The 18,342-nt window shown below is 48.5% G+C and overlaps 1 protein-coding gene across 1 annotated transcript in view; it reads right to left on the reverse strand.

The window, feature by feature from the left end:
- Nucleotides 1–7,264: 7,264 nt before the first annotated feature.
- The window catches only part of LMCD1 (LIM and cysteine rich domains 1), a 57,093-nt gene continuing 46,015 nt past the window's right edge, over nt 7,265–18,342 (reverse strand). The window contains exons 5-6 of the mRNA XM_005895515.3: nt 10,025–10,240; nt 7,265–7,919 (exon numbers count right to left, since the gene is read on the reverse strand). Coding sequence (XP_005895577.1) covers nt 7,761–7,919; nt 10,025–10,240 — 375 coding nt within the window. The 3' untranslated portion in view covers nt 7,265–7,760. The remainder of the gene's footprint in view (nt 7,920–10,024; nt 10,241–18,342) is intronic.

Below are 18,342 nucleotides of genomic sequence, written 5' to 3' on the forward strand. Positions count from 1 at the left end.
CACTCCCATTAAATTTTCAGAACAGCCCTATAAAGGAAATGCTATTACTACCCCCATTTTATAAAGGAGAAACTTGGGAACAAAGTGAAGTGACTTATCTAAGCGCCACAGTGGAGGTGGCTTTAACATTGAGGCATCCAGCTGCGGTGCCCGTGCTGTCAGTAGCCAGGCTGAGCTGCGGGACATGTGGGATCTATTTGGTGACGGAGTGAGGAGGGTCAGGCCTACTACTGGCCTGTTTTCTAGGAGGCTGGGGAGACCTTGGCAAGGAGCTCAAGCTGGAATTCTGCTAGGATGCAGGTCTGAGTGGATAATGGTGTTATTGGTGGCTCTCCTCTGATAGATTTTGACTCTGTTGGTGCAGAAACCATGTCTCTTTCATCCACTATTGTATTTCTAAGGCCTAGCACAGTGCCCGTTTCCTGGTAGGCATGGTGAGTGAATGAATCAAAGAATGAACTAAGGCATGAGTGAGTTGCCTTTTCTGAAGACAAACGTGGAGTCTGACATGTGGAGTCAGGTCAAAGGCCACGTCAGTCGCACAGTTAACTCTGGACATCTGGAGGAACCAGCAAGGGCTTCCTGGAGGAGGGAGCATTTCTGCTGAGCCTTGATGTGGAGGTGGCAGAAGGGTGCCATTTGGGGCGGGAACGAGTGCTGAAAGCTTTGTGTTTGCAAGCCCTGGCCCAGATGTCACGGACACCTCTCCTGCAGAGGGACCACACAGGCACCGTGCTGAATAAACACCGTCTTCCTTGGCCTGGGGCTCTGGCGGGAGCGTAGTCCTCTGTCCAGCTTCGCCACACATGGTCCCCTTGCACTGGCCAAGGATGTCTGCCCACCCGTCACCTCCTGTTCCCTCTCCCCTTATCAGCGGAAGATGAACTTCGTGGAGCTCTCCTGTCAAACGATGCACAAACTATTCCCTTGTAGGGCAAAGACTTGTGGATCTTTGCAACAATATTTCATAATTTATACATTTGATTAAAAAGCGGAACCTGTGCCAGCAGTCTGCATGATCTAGCGTATTGGGATCATTAGCTGCTTGTGTCACTCTGCTATTTTAAAACTTTCCATATTTGAACTTGTGCATGTACATCCTTCACATTTATTAAACTTTTCCCATAAAAACAGCTTAGTAAGTCTCCATCATCTTTCATGGAATAAAAGAAAAAAAAAAAAAGGTCCCAATAAAACCCTGTAGACATTTCCTTGAGGGAATATCATTTTATTTGGACCTTTAAAAACATTTGTCTATTCTTGCCAGTAATTAAAAAAAATACCAAGACAAATGAGAGTTTTAGTAGCACGATAATTGCTTCAAGATGAGCTCTGTGATTTGGCTTCCTCCCTGGCTCTTTGCTGTACTCCTCCCAGGAGTCTGCATTCCCCAATCCCGGATGGCCTCGTCCTTAGATTCCTTGGCTTGGTTCTCTTCTAACTTCTAGAAGTGCTCCTTCTCTGTGCTTTGCTCCTGTAGTTTTATCCACCCTCCCTCTCTTTGCCCAGAAGGATTTCCTTTGTCACCTCCAGTTCTAATGGAACCTGTCTTTTATACAAGGGCCTGACTTTTGTGATTTAGGGGTGGCTGATCCCTTCTCTTCCCCTCAGGGATTGGCTGGTTAATCAAGGCACTGCCCATCAAGGTACCCTGCCTGTCTGGGCATAGTCATTGGTCAAGGGATTAGTTACATGACCCACATTGGGCCATTTCCAGAAAGCCCAGAAAAGGGAGCCCTTTCATTAGGCTTACTGGCTCCAAGGACGAATATAAGCTTTGTTGCTTCTGGGTGAACCTGCTTGAGCATGAAGTTAACACAGAAAAACAGAGGTGAGAGATGGAAAAAGGAAGCAGATTAGTAGATTCTAGAATGTGGATTCCCTTCAATTTTTTTCTTTTCATTGTTGTTGTTTAAACTGGTTTGCGTTGGACTTCCCTCACTTGTGAGAGAGGCCTGGATAATATTTCTTCTGTCTGAAAGTCCAAATCCTTCCTGTTGTTCAAGAACCAAAGCTGTTCCAGACTCAGACCAAAGAAACTCATTATGCTGATACCCTCAGATTCTATCATCATAGAACCGAGGGAATCAGTCCAAGAGATCATTTTGCTTGAAACTAGTAGAATCTGGCTGAACACACATCCTGCTTGAGAAGAAGGAGCAAGCACACTTCTTCCTTCAACAGCATCATCTCCAGTCTCAGGTCAAAAGCAGGGAAGTGTGAATGGTCTGCATGCATGCCGTGGCACACTCTCAGCTTCCATGGAACTGCCTCAGACTTGAAGCCAAGCTTTTGGAGCCAAAGTCTGATAACCTAGTGAGTCACGCACTCATGTCACTATTGCCTGTGTCCCCCTGGACAGACTTGACTAAACGTCCAGATGAACCAGGGGTGTAATGGCTTCAGAAATGTGTCAGTCAAGCTAAAACATGAGACATCTTGGGTACTAGTCACATTGCTTCTGGCTACAGTGAACAAGACCTCACTAATGAGAAACTGTATGGTGAGGAAAGGTATCACACAATTAAGGAATTTGTAGCCCTGCACAGAGTAGAAGGAGATTGTCTCATGTAACAGGAAAGGCGGAAGTGAGTTCACTGGCTTGATGATGCAACCAAGGATCTAGGTACTGTTTAAGTCTCAGCTCCATCTCCCTCAGTTTATTAACTTGGTTCACTTGTCTCCTCATGGTTCTAAGATGGTGCCAGGAGCTCCCACCCGCCAGCACCCAACTTAAGAAGATGGGACTTCCTGAGAAACGGCTGAATCCAAAGCTGGGGCAGGAAAAGCATAAAATGAGCTGAGAGCTCCTTGTGGCGCCAGAATGTAAAATTATGTTCGAGGCATGATGGCAACCTGTCGAAAGAGTATAACAGCCTGCTTGTAAAAGTCTTTGTTGGCCATATTTGGGACAGTTTGAGCATCAAAAGTAATAATGAGAATAATAGATAATAAGCAATTTAATAAAATAGACATCTATAACTCCAAACTGACAGAACAGTGAATAAATACATAAATAGGGAGAAAATAAAGCTTTCCCTTATAGGAGAATGCTAACTGATAAATATGGAAGGAATGATTGAATTAGAAAAAAATCAGCATTTGGCAACTATTGTAGTGATAATTAAATCATTCAAGAAACCTCAATGGATACTGACAAGCAGTGGGTGGAATTTTGATGAGGAACCAGGATATTAACATAGTCTCAAAGTATCTTCCCACAAAATAGTCATTAAGTACAAAGAGAAAAGGAGTAACTTTATAATGGAAGAATCTAGTATAATCAAGTGTTGAAAATTAATATCAACAGTAATGGAACAACTAAGAATCTTGTATTATCTTATAGGATGCAGTGAAAGGAAAACAGCACCACTCCTGTGGGCTTCCTACCAAAAAAAGCATAACCTGAATCTAATTATAAGAGAATATCAATTCTCAAGCCCAATTTGATGGACATTCTACTCATTAAGTGACCTTTAATCGTTTAAGATGTTAAGATGGTAACTGTCACGGCAAGAAATGGGATTATTTCCCAACTGAAGAAAGCTAAAAGGGACAAGTTAAGTAACTGCAGTATGTAATCTTGGACTGGATCTTTTTGTTATAAAAGACATTATTGGAACAACTGGGGAAACGTGACCAAGATCTGAGAATGAGAAGGTAGAATGCTAATCCCTATTTTTGATGTTATTTCATGCTTAGGTTGGAGAACGTCCTTGTTTGTAGGAATCACACACTAAAATATTCAGGAGCAGTGGGGCATTGTGTCAGCCACACTCACGTAGTTCAAGAAGTCAAGTTCTTTGTTCTTTTTTTGAGACTCGAAGTTTGAAATTATATCAAAAGAAAAGGAAAGCAGGACTGTTTCCTCCAGAGCATCTCTTTTCCTCAAAGAAGAAAGCATTCTTAAGTAACTTCCCTATGGCGAAGCCCCACTAGCCTGGCACAAGTCACATGCCTGTCCTCCAGCTGCCAAAGAGGCTGGGAGAATGAGTGTATGTCTTGGGAATGGGCTGTCCCCACCAAGAAGAAGGAAGCGGAGCCAGCAACGTCTGCCTCAGACTGAAGTTCCCATATTTGATTTAGGCACTTTTGGAACCCACTGCCGTTAGCAACAATGAATCATCCCAGGGCCCTCTGCAATTTATTTTTTGATTTAGTTGCTAAGCGTTATTCTAAGGATTGGAGACCAAAGATGATGACAGTATGTATTGTCTCAAGAAGCGCATAGGGGAGCCTTTCTCTAACTATTATTTATAGCACAATAGAGTCAGTGCAGTGATCGCTGTAAGCCTAGGGGGTTTGGGAACACAGGTGAAGGGGAAGGGCACCTACAGTGATCTTGTAGGGAGGGTGAGGCCGGGGAATGGCAGTGATGAGCGTGACAATTGCTCTTCCTGCTGACATAGGGATAAACCATGCATGAGTTATAACACTTTAGAGCACATGTCCTTCCAATTTTGATGCAGAATCCCGTTCAGTTCTGGCAGCCCCATGGGCAAGGCAGTAATAGGGCGCCGTGTGGGGAACTCTGGGTAAAGGGAGCAGTCGGAGCAGCCAGCAGAGATGGGGGAAGCTGGGGTGTGTGCATTTGGCTTCTGAAAGGAAAGCGGGAAGTAAGGTGGGTTGGGGCCAGGAAAATTAAGAAGTTTGACAACAAAGCTAGGAGTGAAACTCTCTCAGTCATGTCCAACTCTTTGTGACCCCATGGACTGTACAGTCCATGGAATTCTCCAGGCCAGAATACTGGAGTGGGTAGCTGTTCCCTTCTCCAGGGGATCTTCCCAACCCATGGTCGAACCCAGGTCTCCCACATTGCAGGTGGATTCTTTACCAGCTGAGCCACCAGGGAAGCCCACAAAGCTTTCCACCTTCTCCTGTGTGTGAACAAAGTGCCCCTGTTTTGTAGAGGAGACTGCACGGCGAGGCTGTGTTTCTGAAAGGTCTAGCTGAGCAGTGTGTGGACAGGGTGAGTTTGTGGCAGGAAGACTCACTAGGAGACCATTGTCAATCTGGGCAGAAAACACACAAGGTGAAGTACAGCCTTGGGGATGGAAGGAAGAGGCGATGGGAGAGAGGGCTGCATTGAGTGCCCATCAGAAGGGGGTGTCAGAGGGGATTCGGGTATTCCAAGTGCAAGGTCAGTGTCGTTAGTGGACACTGGGAAGGCAGGAGCATGCTCTGGGTGGTGTCCACCAGGGTCTGTGGGGGGCATCACTCCTGTCCACAATAGTGTGGACAGAGGCACCAGAACAAACTCAGGCAGGCATCACTCTGGGGCTTCATGTATCCTGTGGTCTCTCTGTCCAGCCATCACCAACCCCTGCTGAAAACTCTTTGCAGGCTTCCTATTGCTTTTAGGACAGAGACCGGTCTTGTCTGCTGCCCACAAAGCTGACGACCCCCTTGTGCCTCAGCATCCATGTTCCCTCTCTGGACTTGCCACACCTGTCCATGGACCGTGGTCACTGTGTCTCCAACAGCAATAAATAGGTGCTGCTTCAGCCACAGGGCCTTTGCACATGCCACCCAGGCATCCATCTTTAACATCTTCCTTTCCCTCTTCAGATCTCAGTTCACATGTCACTTTTCCAGGAACACCTTTCCAGACATCCCTGATTAGGCCCAATCTCTTTCATTTGCTTTATAGAGACACGTTTCCCCACCACCGCCTTTATAGCATCCATGTGTACATGCACGCGTGCTCAGTTGCTAAGTCGTGTCTGACTCTTCGGCCATCTCATGAACTGTAGCCTGCCAGGCTGCTCTGTCCATGGAATTCTCAGGCAAGAATACTGGAGTGGGTTGCCATTTCCTCCTCCAGGGAATCTTCCTGACCCAGGGATGGAATCTGCACCTCCTGTGACTCCTGCATTGGCAGGCAGATTCTTTACCACTGAGCCACTTTTGAAGCTATAGCATCTATAGTAGCAGTAATTTTAAATCTACTTGTGGGAATATTTGCCCAAGGCCCATTTCCTGCACAGACTGTAAAGTCCAGGGGCGTTGTTCTTTCTGTGAGCACCATCCCCACCTGTACTCAGCAGAGGAACTGGAACTCTTTAGTGCTCAGTGAATGTTTGTGAATGAATGAATGAGGGAATGTATGAGTGAATATTCCATTGGTGCTACAGGAAGGGCTGAGAAGGTTATGTTTCAGAAGCACCTTCTAGAACAGACTTTCAGTGGGGAGGAGTGGCCTTCAAGGAACCAGCACAGAAAAGGGATGTGGGGAGAATGGGAGGTCTTGATCCAGAGGAGTTTCTGAATGTTTAAGAGAAATAAGGAAATTAAAATCTAGAGAAAGAAAGGTTTTAAGACCAGAAAGACAGTTAAGCCAAGTGTTGGAGGGATTTACATGTCAGGGTGAGGACTTTGTTCTTGAGAGGCAACTGGGAGGCAGGAAGAATGCATCTAGAAGCTTCTCTTTGAAAAGGTGGACATGGAAGAGAAGCAGGGTGGCTGGAGAGAGGAGCTGGACACAGAGGACCACCTGGGAAGGGCGTGGCCATAGCTTCATCGAGCTTGCAAAGCACGTGAACGGGGCTATTGTAGACAAGATGATGTGAGTGGAAGTTGGGTGGTGAAGGTAAAGAAATTGGGCAACAGATGGGCAGTTTAAGAAAGAGAGGCCATGGTTGACTGGACTGTGAGCTACTAAGACTCGGGTCTTTTTACACTTAAATCCCCAGTAGAGAGGGAAATGTCTTTTTTTTCCTGAAACTGTGGGAAGGAAATGAATTTGGAGGCTGTAAGTGCACTGAGGTCATAAAAGAGAGACTAGCCAATGAGCTGGTCTGTTTGGTTGGCAACATTTTACAACAGGGAGTGATTTCTCATGAAGTCCCTATAACTCAGGTCAGCCTGCACTGGTCACCATATCCCACGTGGCACCCATCGGGTGAGCTTAGGTGGCCCTTTCTGAACACTCTACCTGGTCTCACTCCCAGAGGGGCTCACTCATCACCTGCCTCAGCTCTGAGAGCACTGAATTGCTGCTCCTAAGTTTCTAGGAGGCTGCTTTTAGGTTCCCGTGAAACACAGCACTCTCATTTCCATCAATGCCCTGGGGCTACCTGGAACTGGGCCATGGGGGTCCTGCCCTGAGGACCTACAGTCCCCAAAGAAGTCTGACGAGACACGGCTGAAGAAGAGGCACACCAGCATTTCCGGGGCCTTCTGCCAGCAGCGCCAGCATTCAGGGTCTTGGGGCAAAACAGATGCCCTGAAACGCTGGCCACATGGAAAAAATAAGATCAAAGTGTATGCGCACTTCATAAAACTTTTATTGGTGTATTTATCATGCCAACATTATTTTTTTTATTTAAAATTCAAATTCCATTTGAAAAGGAGGAAACAAAAGATCCTTGGGATCCCAGGCTGCTCCTGGAGGAGCCTCCACACTCACGAGAAAGCACGCACACCCTACAGCTACAGGATTTGATCACTCAGAGTTGCATTCTGGGAAGCTCCTCCTAGAGAGCCCTGGCAGGATGCCTTTCATTGGTAGCAGGGAAACAACAACAACAAAACAACTGCATCCTAAGACTTCTCAGCACATCTTTGGCTTCGAAACTATTGACCCTGAAGGACCCATCACCACCCAACCTAGAATATATGTGTATATATATATTCCCACTGAAAAAAAGATGACTGTTCTTGTTGCTGGCTGTCTCACCAGACCCTTAGGATGGCCTTGGCGCACTGGGCTCCCCTCCTCAGCAGGATCCTGTGGGTTCCGGCCGTGGGCAGTCAGCCCTTCAGGAGCGTTTGGACTTGCTGCATGTCGGGCACAGGAGCTGACCCTTGGTGACAATGTACGCCCGGCCACCCAGCTGCTGCTCGCAGCCCTCGCACACGAAGTGCTTTCGGTGCCAGGCCAGGTCTTCCACACGCTGGTAGTCCTCTGAGAAGATTATCTGGGGAGGGGAGCAGAAGACACGTACAACTCAGGTTCTGTCTCGAGGAGACGGGGCATGTGAGATGGTGGTCCCTCCTCCCCCATTCTTGTTTTGTCCTTTAAATGCTTCAATGGAGAAATCTGACATAAGTATCAGGCAGTTAAGTGCGGTATTTGATGAAGATCATGGTTGCATCTTAGCATCTCGGATGCAAAAAAAAAAAAAAAAAAACACACAACCTTCCGCTATTGGCAGGTTTTATGAATCTGGCATCTGTGATGCTCTGTGGGTCAAATCCAAAGCCCAGTTGTGCTCTGAGCTGGTGAAGACCGCCTCACTACAGCCAAGTGGCCAATGGCCAGTCTGCAAGATGAGGCACACCCAGCGTTACTTGGGCTTGGAACAAAGTAAACTTTGGAACATCTGTGCGATCTGATGAGGAGCCAGAGAGTGGAACAGCAAACTGGTTAAATGTGACTTCTCATCTCGAGGTCAAACAGGGATCAGGTGTGAATGTTCATTTACATACTTAACAGCTGCATGACTAGGGGCAAATTTCTCAACCTCCCTGTGCCTCAGTTTCCACATCTGTAGGATGGGGATATAAATACCACCCAGCCCAGGGGTTGTGTTCCAAGGGTTGATGCAGATGGAATACTTGGAATGGTAACGGAGATAAAGTCAAGGCTGTGTGATTAGCACTGACCCCTCTGAGCTACACTTTTCTCAGATGTCAAATGGAGATAGTGAATCCTTCCCCTTAAAGGGCTGTTGTAAGATGTAAACAGCACATCACGGAAAAGCCTACAGCACATTAGGACGAGGAGGGGTTACCGCGAGCATACTGTGGTCCTTAAAATGTAAGCTGGGGCCTAGGCCTGCTCACAGCCCTTTTCCCTTCTTAATGCTCTTGCTCACACAGTTGCGATGTAGGAGGATTACAGGGTCTTAACTTCTCACAGTGTTGGAGAAGACTCTTGAGAGTCCCTTGGACTGCAAGGAGATCCAACCAGTCCATTCTAAAGAAGATCAGTCCTGGGTGTTCATTGGAAGGACTGATGCTAAAGCTGAAACTCCAGTACTTTGGCCACCTCATGCGAAGAGTTGACTCATTGGAAAAGACTCTGATGCTGGGAGGGATTGGGGGCAGGAGGAGAAGGGGACGACAGAGGAGGAGATGGCTGGATGGTATCACTGGCTTGATGGACGTGAGTTTGAGTGAACTCCGGGAGTTGGTGATGGACAGGGAGGCCTGGCGTGCTGCAATTCATGGGGTCACAAAGAGTTGGAGACAACTGAGTGACTGAACTGAACTGAACTTCTCACAGAGAGCAACATGTGGAAGGTGGGAGGGGAAGATCCTAGCCCAAAGTGAAGAAGGCATTTCTAACCCTCATGTGTGCCAAACGTGAAGGTAGCGAGTTTCCCGTCACCAAGGGCATGCAGACAGTAGTTGCTACTGCCATAACTATTACTGTCACTATTCACACACCTATGAGTGCCTCTAGTCGAAACCCATATTGGAGAGCTGTGCCCCTTTCCTAGCATCTCTAACTGTTGGCTTGTGTTATGTTGATGCTACATGTTACAATAATACTGTTGTCTCATCGTGTATTACCTGATTCTAAGAGTCACGGCAGCTTCTATTTTTTTAGTCACTAGGTCGGGCTCACGCAAAGCATTTTCGGGAATGATCTTGTTTGTCCTCACAGCAACTGCATGGGGTGGGCACTGTTACCCTCCCATTTTGTAGGTGATAAAACTGTGACACAGGAGTTAGGGACCCATATGCAGAGCCAAGTGTGACTGTGTTCTGTCTGCCTCCAGGCGCACCCCATGATGTTCTGAGCACTCACTAAGTGCCGGGCCTCTTGCCTGGATAAGGATAAGATTTGACAGGTGCTCTGTGTCCCACTTATCCCAACAGACCTGGGGGCAGGAACTAATTTCTGCCCATTTTGCAGATGGGAAAACAGAGGCCGAGAGTGTGAAGGGGGCTCTGAGCCCCAGTTTTCCTACATGTGGATCACATCATTGGCGAAACCACACCCTCCTGGGCCTCGGGGTCATCTCCTGCAGTCAGAGGCACTCCTACCCCCCCATCCACCCACACAGGTCCTCACCTCATCACAGCCGGAGCACCGGGGCCGCAGGCTCTCGCAGTAATGACGGCCACACCAGGGCGCCCCGTCCTTCCAGAAGTAGATGAGGTCCACCAGCGGCTCGGAGCACTTGGCGCACACGAAACAGGCAGGGTGCCACTGCTTGCTGTAGCCTGCCCTGTCTGAGTAGACCACAGGGCTGTCGGCGGGGGCCACGCCCTTGCAGAGCTCACAGACCTGGAAGGAAGGGTGGGGCGGAGCCCCAGGACACAAGGTCGTCAGGAGTGCATCATGACCCGGGTCCCAGTGTTAACTCCAGTCTGCTTCCTGAGTGATCTTGAGCAAGCTACGGTACCTCTCTGTCCTTCAGTTTTCTCACGTGCAACGTGGAATAATACTACTACCTACCTAGCAGGGAGTTGTGAGGACTGAAGTATTTGTTTAGTACAGTGATTCTCACACATTTTGTTCTCAGGGCCTTTAGACTCTTAAAAAATTATTGAGAACCTCCAAGAGTTTCTGTTCATATGGGTTAATAGCTCATGGTATTTACCATATGAGAAATCATAACTTAGGAAAAAGTTAAATAACTACTTATTAATTCACTAAAAATAGAAAACCAACAACATGTCAATGTAAATATTTGTAATTGTAAATAACTGTGTTTTCCAAAACAGGAACATTGAGTCAGAGTGTGGACTTGTTTACATTTTTGCAGACCTCTAATGACTGGCTCAGTAGAGAATTTCTCACTTCCTGTGACTGCTTTAGCTTTTCATCTTTTGCATTAAGGGGTTTTCTGAGGAATTGAAAAAGGCATTTTTAGATAGCCCTTCCAGATAATTGAACTATTTTTCTTTGCTATTAATCAAAATTTGACAAGTGGCAGTTTCTCAGAAGCAAGTTAATGCAGTCTGAAACCATACCAACCAGCCTCTCATCCCTGTTTTCAACACAGTAAACCCCACTCGTCCACTTGCACTTTGAATGAATCTTTTACCTGTGCAGGGTTTGCCTTTTAATAAACTTAAAATTTTAGAAGTTTTCAATTTGCAGAAAAAATTGTACAGCTAGTGCAGAGGATTCTTGCATCTTGCAGACCCCACACCCACCGTCCTGTTTGCTTGGCATCTTACATGAATATGGTGCACTTGTCACAATCAAGTAACCAGTACTGATATGTTATTATTAACTAAAGTCCAAACTTTCTCCAAATGTGCTTAGATTTTACCTAATGTCCCTTTCCTCTTCTGGGATCCCATCCAGGATCCTGCATTACGGATAGCGACCATGTCTCCTCAGGCTCCTCTGGGCTATGATAGTTTCTCAGACTTGCCTTGTTTTTAATAACCGTGGAGGGGTTCTGGTCAAATATTTGGTATTTACCACAGAGGTAAATGGCTGTTCTCATCACATCCTATCCAGACGGCATCCTCAATCTGTAAAATCTTTCCAGTTGTTCTGGAGTTCTCGCCCCCTCCCCAGAACTCCAGTGGTGAAGGTGATACTGGTTGTCATCTCCCGGGGGCAGGTGTATATCCAGTATTATGCGTGGGTGTTTTCACTCCTGCTGCTGCGGCTGCTAAGTCACTTTAGTTGTGTCCGACTCTGTGCGACCCCATAGACGGCAGCCCACCAGGCTCCCCGTCCCTGGGATTCTCCAGGCAAGAGCACTGGAGTGGGTTGTCATTTCCTTCTCCAATGCATGAAAGTGAAAAGTGAAAGTGAAGTCGCTCAGTCGTGTCCGACCCTCAGAGACCCCATGGACTGCAGCCTTCCAGGCTCCTCTGTCCATGGGATTTTCCAGGCAAGAGCACTGGAGTGGGGTGCCATTGCCTTCTCCGTTTCACTCCTGACTGATACCCTTGTGGAAACCCAAGAGAGTTACTTTCCCTTCTCGAGTTATTTTCCTTTTAGGGAGACCTGTATGTCCTGCTCCCTCCCTCCCCCTCCCCCATACCCCCCAAACAGGGCAGAACCCAGGTTCACAGAGATTCAGTCACTGTCGAGTAGCAACCGTTGACAGGAAGCAAAGCTGGGATTTCAACACGGGCCCAGCCTGACCCCAAAGCCGAGGTTCTTTCTACTCCACTGGGTGGTCTTTCCATCAGTGCTGGCACAGCTGTGGCAAACACAGCTTCTGCCTGTTCTTATAGGAACCATCAGCTTCAAATGCATCTTACGTTTGAACTCCAATTTACTGGCATGTTTTTCTGCCCCCAAAGAATTCCATTTTTCACGAGCAGGCCTGTGTTACAGACTGAATGGTTCACCTCCCCCAATTAATATGTTGTAGCCCTAAAGTGTGACTGTATTTGGAGATAGGGCCTTTAAGGAGTTCATTAAGGTTAACCGAGGTCATTAGGGTGGGGTTCTAATCAGACAGGACTTGTGTCCTTAGAAGAAGAGAGACCAGAGATGGCTGGCTCCTTCTGTTCTCTCTGGGTGTACTCACAGGGAAAGCCATGTGAGGAAACACTGAGAAGGGGGCCCTCTACAAGCCAGAAAGAGGGGTCTCCCCAGAACCCAATCGTGCCAGCACCTTAAGCTTGAACTTTTATCCTCCAGAACTGTAAAAATGCACATTTCTGTTGTTTAAGCCCCCTGGTCTATGATATTCTTTATGGCAGCCCGAGTTGACTAGTACAACATGTACTGTAAAAGCCTGTCTTAATTATCCTACTTTATTTTGAATTTCAAAAAGTTGTAGACATTAATTTTCTCTCTTGCCACAGAAAGTTCTTATGTGATATCACTGATTTTAACTCTTGGCCCATAACACCTAATTAATTGATTACCTGGCCTCTATAGAAATGCTTGTTGACCCATGGCTTGAAATGAACATACTGTCTTACTAAGCACTAATTATAGTCAGCCCAAATAGAGATATTTATTGTTTTGCTATGTAAAGATGAGTAGGCATATAGTCAAAGCCTAAACACTTTGTCTTATTTATATACTTTAATTGCATACTTAATATATTCTTTTAAATGAAGAAATACAATTAAAATGGTGATAATCAGGGAAAGAAAACCAAGTGACAAAATAAGCCCATGTACTGAGAGTGGTCCCTAAGCACAGCCGTGGCTGAGCGCGTGCCCAGATAGGAATGCGTTTGATTAATTAGTCCTGGCTGCCTGACGACGTGCCCTGGACCATACTGGATTTGTGGTTTCATTTACGCCCACAAGAATGATGTGTGTGAGTTCCTCCCCAGAGCGAAACCCTGTCCCTTTGCACATGACTGAGCCCCAGCTCACCTGGAACTCATCAGAGCCTGCCTGTGTATGCCTGCTCCATCATGTCCAACTGTGCGACCCCACAGACGGTAGCCCGCCGGGCTTCTCTGTCCATGGGATTCTCCAGGCAAGAACACTGGAGTGGGTTGCCATTTCCTCCTCCAGGGGATCTTCCCCACCCAGGAATTGCACCTGCATTTCCTGCATTGGCAGGTGGATTCTTTACCACTGAGCCACCTGTGAAGCCTTATGGGAAAAACAGATAACGCATCCACATTCATTGATTGTCACATCTCTTAAGCATAGCTGCGAAGTGTCAGCTGTCTGGCGAGGGCTGTTTGAGAACCAAGTGAGTTTCCTATCCATCTGTCTTTCCATATTTCACAGAATGAAGTTTCCAGCCCCTGTTCTCCCACACAGAAGGGCTTTCTGGCCATCCATCATGCCTGGTCAGGTATCACCAGGCAACATCAGTGGGGCTCCCAACTTCAAATTTCCAGCTGTTTTTCTAACACAGAGGTGGGAAAAGGAAGGGATGTAAATCACCTGGGTGTGCCTGGGGCGGGGTGGGCGGGGTGGGGGGAGTGGTGGTGCTGGCAGGTGCCTGCGACCCACAGAAGGAAGCAGAGGGATGTGAGGGGTGCCTCAGAGAGGCAGAGAGGCAGTCTGGGGTGATCACGGGTGACTCTGAACTGTGGGTTGGGACCTCACTCTGGAGGTAATGGGGAGCCTGTGCTGGTTCTGGAAGCCAAGAGTGCCGAGTTCTGGTTCATGCCGTGGGAGAATTCTGGGAGCACTGTCTGAAAGGGCTCTGTCAGGGCCTCTTTGGGGAGTGTCTTTTCCCTCATTGTCCCCCAGCATTCCTGCTCTGTACCTCATTACTACCAGTAGCCAGTCCTTTTTCTTTTAAGCCGATCCTTTTTAAAGAAAACAGCGTCACTGCCATTTTACGAAAACATGATATTTGATTAGTAAGTCCCGTCAACATGCATCAGGAACCAATTTCTTCTTGCCTCTGAACTGTTTTCCATGCCCCCTTCCCTGTGGTCTCAAAGGATTAGAGATCTGATAGTGTCCTGGTTCTATCAATCTGGCGGCCCCTCAGCCACCAGGGGCATCCTGGCAACCAGGAGTCCGAAGGCCCAGCCTGCCTGGGTCCCGTGATCCGGGGGCTGCCTTTCTTTCCATAAACTTATTCTATCATCCTCAGTACTGAGGATTACAGTTTCTAAACTGCAGTGGATGCTTGAGTGGGGAGGGGGCTAGCTGTGTGACCTTGGGCAAGTTAACCAACCTCTCTGTGCCTTAGTAGTTTCCATCTGTCAAATGGAAAATACTACTAAAGATACTCAGAACATCATAGGCCTGGTACATGGATTAAGTGAGATCCTAGAATAACGAACTTTATAACGGTTCAGTACTAATTAGCTAAAATCTACTGTCATCCCTACCCAGCCCTATTTATAAAAAGCTGAGGCTTAGAGGAGCTAAATCCATTTCCTAAGATGACAACGATGTCTCAGGCAGGATCTGCTTCTGGTTTGGAGGCTTGGGTTCCTTTCAGTAGGACCAAGGGCACGTGGAGTGTGAGGAGGTCATTCCTCCCACCCACGGGCTCTGTTGTTTTTCCATGTCTGTTCTCTCTCTCTGTACAAGGCCAGAGAACTAAGTCAGGCGACTTCCATCCTGTCACTACCCCAGACTCGGCTACAACCAGTCCCTGGCTTGGCAGGCCTGCTCGTCTCCTTCTCCCATCGTACCCCCTCTAAGACCATGCTCTCCGGTTCCAGACAGGGAGGTACAGCACCTCCCCAACCCTGCAGGGTCTGATGAGTAGATCTGGGGGTGGGGAAGGAATTTGCAGACTCCTAGGGGATGCTGGGGTAATCAGGGGACCACAGTTCACGAACCACTGTCATAGAGCATTTAAACATGACCTTATATATATAAACTCAGCAAAAATGACATCACCAGTTAGGTTCAGTTGGCGCAAAAGTCAATTTGAATTCCTGGGATGCTCCAGTTCTATACTGTTCTGAAGAAAGCTCAATATAGTCGTTCCCAGGCGATGTCCCCTCTGGAGGAGACAGCGTGGTCCAGTAGAAGTCCTTTGGGACTGGGTTAAAAGGAGCAGAGAAGAACATTGATCATTGGCATGTCAGTGGGTTCTCATTCAGACTTCCAACTGGCTATAATCAGAGCTTCCTCATGGGAATCCGTCCATGTACTGGTTGCCATGTGACCTAGTTTTCAGACTGTCGTCCCTTGGGGAGAGGAGCTGTCGCACAGACCTTTCTTTTCTTTTTTTTTTTTTAATATTTATTTATTTGGTTACTCTGGGTCTTAGTTGCAGCATGTGGGATCTAGTTCCCTGACCAGGGATCAAACCCAGGCGCTCTGCACTGGGAGCATGGATTCTTAGCCCCCGGACCACCAGGGAAGTCCCCAGACCTGTCATAAGTAGAACATACGTGACATTTCTCCCGTGAACGTCTCTTCACGCTGAAGGTTCGCCCTGTCCCTGTTCAAACGGTGAAAGCAAGGGTCTAAATGAGAGGCTTTTGTCTATCCCGTACTTCGGGTCTTTGTAAACACCTGCTTTGAGAAAGCGGAGGAGCGTGCTAGGTTCAGTTGCCTCGAAAGCTCAGACCCTGTAGGGCTGGGTTCCGCCCACTGTGATGTGTGGAAATGATGCTGGCAGCTCTGTGGACCTTCCTCCCACCAGTGGGTGTCTGATTCCTTTGTTCACATGGGTCCTGCCTTAGTGACTCATTTCTGTAGAACCGAATGTGGCAGACTTGATGCTGTCGATTCCCGAGGCAGATCATAAAAGGCAGCTCAGCTTCCACCAACTCTTTTTTGTGAGTTTTGGTGGGGGCGGAGACGGGGGACTGGGAAAAAATCCTGAGGCCCCCTTTCTAGGGCAACTACGCAGAGAAAACACAGAGATAGAGGGAGAGGCCAAGGCCCCTGCTATGGTTCAGCCCCAGCCTTCTCCGTCTTCCCAGCATCATGGCCGGAGACAGGCTAGCCCGCTGAGCCCTACCCGAACTGCTGATTTGTGAGCAACACAGACATCAGTGCTCTGAGCTGCTGCATCCTGGGGTGGTTTGCTGCGTGGCCCTAGGTAACAGGTCCAGCGCATGCGGGCACGCAGAGTCATTCAGGCTTCCGAAGTGGAAGTAACCAACACACCGCGTTTCAGGAAACAGCAGGTCCAGGCCAGTGGCCCCAGGTCCCACGGCCAGAGAACTACCTCCAGGGACGAGACATGCTAGCCTTCAGAGACAAGTCTGCAGGCCCCGAGAACCTTGCAAACCAGCCACAGCCTCTCCGTCAGGGTGGCCAGCAGTTCTGTCCCAATCATGCCCTTCCCTTCTGGAAGGCTCTTATCCAAAGGTCTCCCCAGTCTAAACTCAGATTACCTCGTGAAAAGCTCACCACTATAACACAGTAAATATTAACACAAGGGCCTTGAATCCAGGCGCTGGCTTCCCTCCAACACAAATACTCAACAATTTATTCATAAACAGCATCTCCCCGTTTCCTCTTATGGCGATTACTCACCATCTTGGCTTTGCAACCTCGTGCATCCCAGAGTAGTTTGGTTCCCCGCCCCGTCTCTCTGCTCTTTCCTGGCCCGGTGTTGTGGCGGGCATCTTCCGCCCCCTGTGCTCCGGGCCCCGACACCGGCATCTTCCCTGGCTCCTTCAGGTGCAGACTGCATGGGATGGTGCAGGCGCGGTGGTCAGGGTCCTGGGCTTTTGTACAGAGTCCCAGCATTGCTTCCTCTTGGGGGCACCTTGGATGACTCGGCTGCCTGTCTGAGCCTCGGTGTCCTCCTCTGTGACACAAGGCGGGCCCTGATGTTGGCAAGTGCTTAGCCACCCCGTGCTTTGCCTCCCACGTCTTCTCAGCCCAGGTCCTTGGGGAGGGGGCGCTCTGCCAAGCGAGGTAGAATGTCAGGTGTGTAACCAAGTCTCCCTCACTGGTGGTCTGCTGAAGGGGGAGGTGGGAGCCACAAAGTCTTCTTAAATGCTACACTTGGAAGAGAGACTGTCGGCCTGGGGTGTTCTTGGTCCCCCTTTGACAAGCATGTCCTTACAGAGGGAGAGTAGGGACAAGGCTCATGTGTGGCCATCTCCACTGCAGCAGCCTCACATGGTGCCCAGGCCCCCTGGGAGCTCTGGAAGTCGGGGAGCTCCCATTGTTTGGAGTCCGTGCGGGGTTTGGGGTGAGGCTGGCCCGCGTTCCAGTTCTGGCTTCAGCACTCACCAGTTAGACGACTAGCTAGGGGAGGGTCTATTTTGTCGAGTAATTCTTAGAATTGAATAAAACAGCCATGAGAAGCCCCTGGCGTGGTGCTTGGCACGACATAGGTCATCAGTGAGTGGCAGACGACACCACCCTCCATGTCATCATTGTCACGGAGTAACCTCCAACAGGAAAATAAAAGCCCTGTTTTAGTCAATGGACTATTACGTGGCCCACTTCAAGGGGGGCAGGGCGGGGCAAGATACTTGTGAACCTTATGTGGCAACACGGAGAAGTATTTATAGTATCAAAAGTGGGATGAAAGGAATTTTCTGTGGAAAAGAAAATCTCCTTTAATGTCATTAAAATATCTCCGCCGTAAAGGAGGAGGCAGGCGGATGTGGAGGAGCCTGGTAACCATGGCAACTGGGAGGGCTGCCTCTTGGGCCTTTGACCCTCGGTCCTCAGCTCAGATGGGGCTCTTAGGCATGGGGTGGTGGTTTCAAGTGTGCAGAGAGAGACTGGCTCTCCTGCCAGCCCACAAGCCAAACATCTGCTCTGACCAAGCTTTGGAAGTCCCTTGCCCACAAATATGTCCCCGTCAGGCCTGGAGTTGGGCTGAGCTGCCAGCTGCTGTAAGTTTCCATCTGCGAGGCTGGCTCACGGGAGGGAGGGGACCCAGGCCTCCGGTCCCTCCTCTGTGCATTCTTGTGGGGAAACGGGGTCGGGGGAGGTCCACTGTCATTTGGGACCTGAGGAACACATCTTTACGACTTCCAGAAATGTCTTCGCTTCTTTCAGTCTGTTCTCCTTTTAATCTTCTCTGGGGCCGTGGCCTGGCCTGTG

This window comes from Bos mutus, chromosome 22, assembly GCF_027580195.1.
Source record: "Bos mutus isolate GX-2022 chromosome 22, NWIPB_WYAK_1.1, whole genome shotgun sequence".
Taxonomy (NCBI): Eukaryota; Metazoa; Chordata; class Mammalia; order Artiodactyla; family Bovidae; genus Bos; species Bos mutus.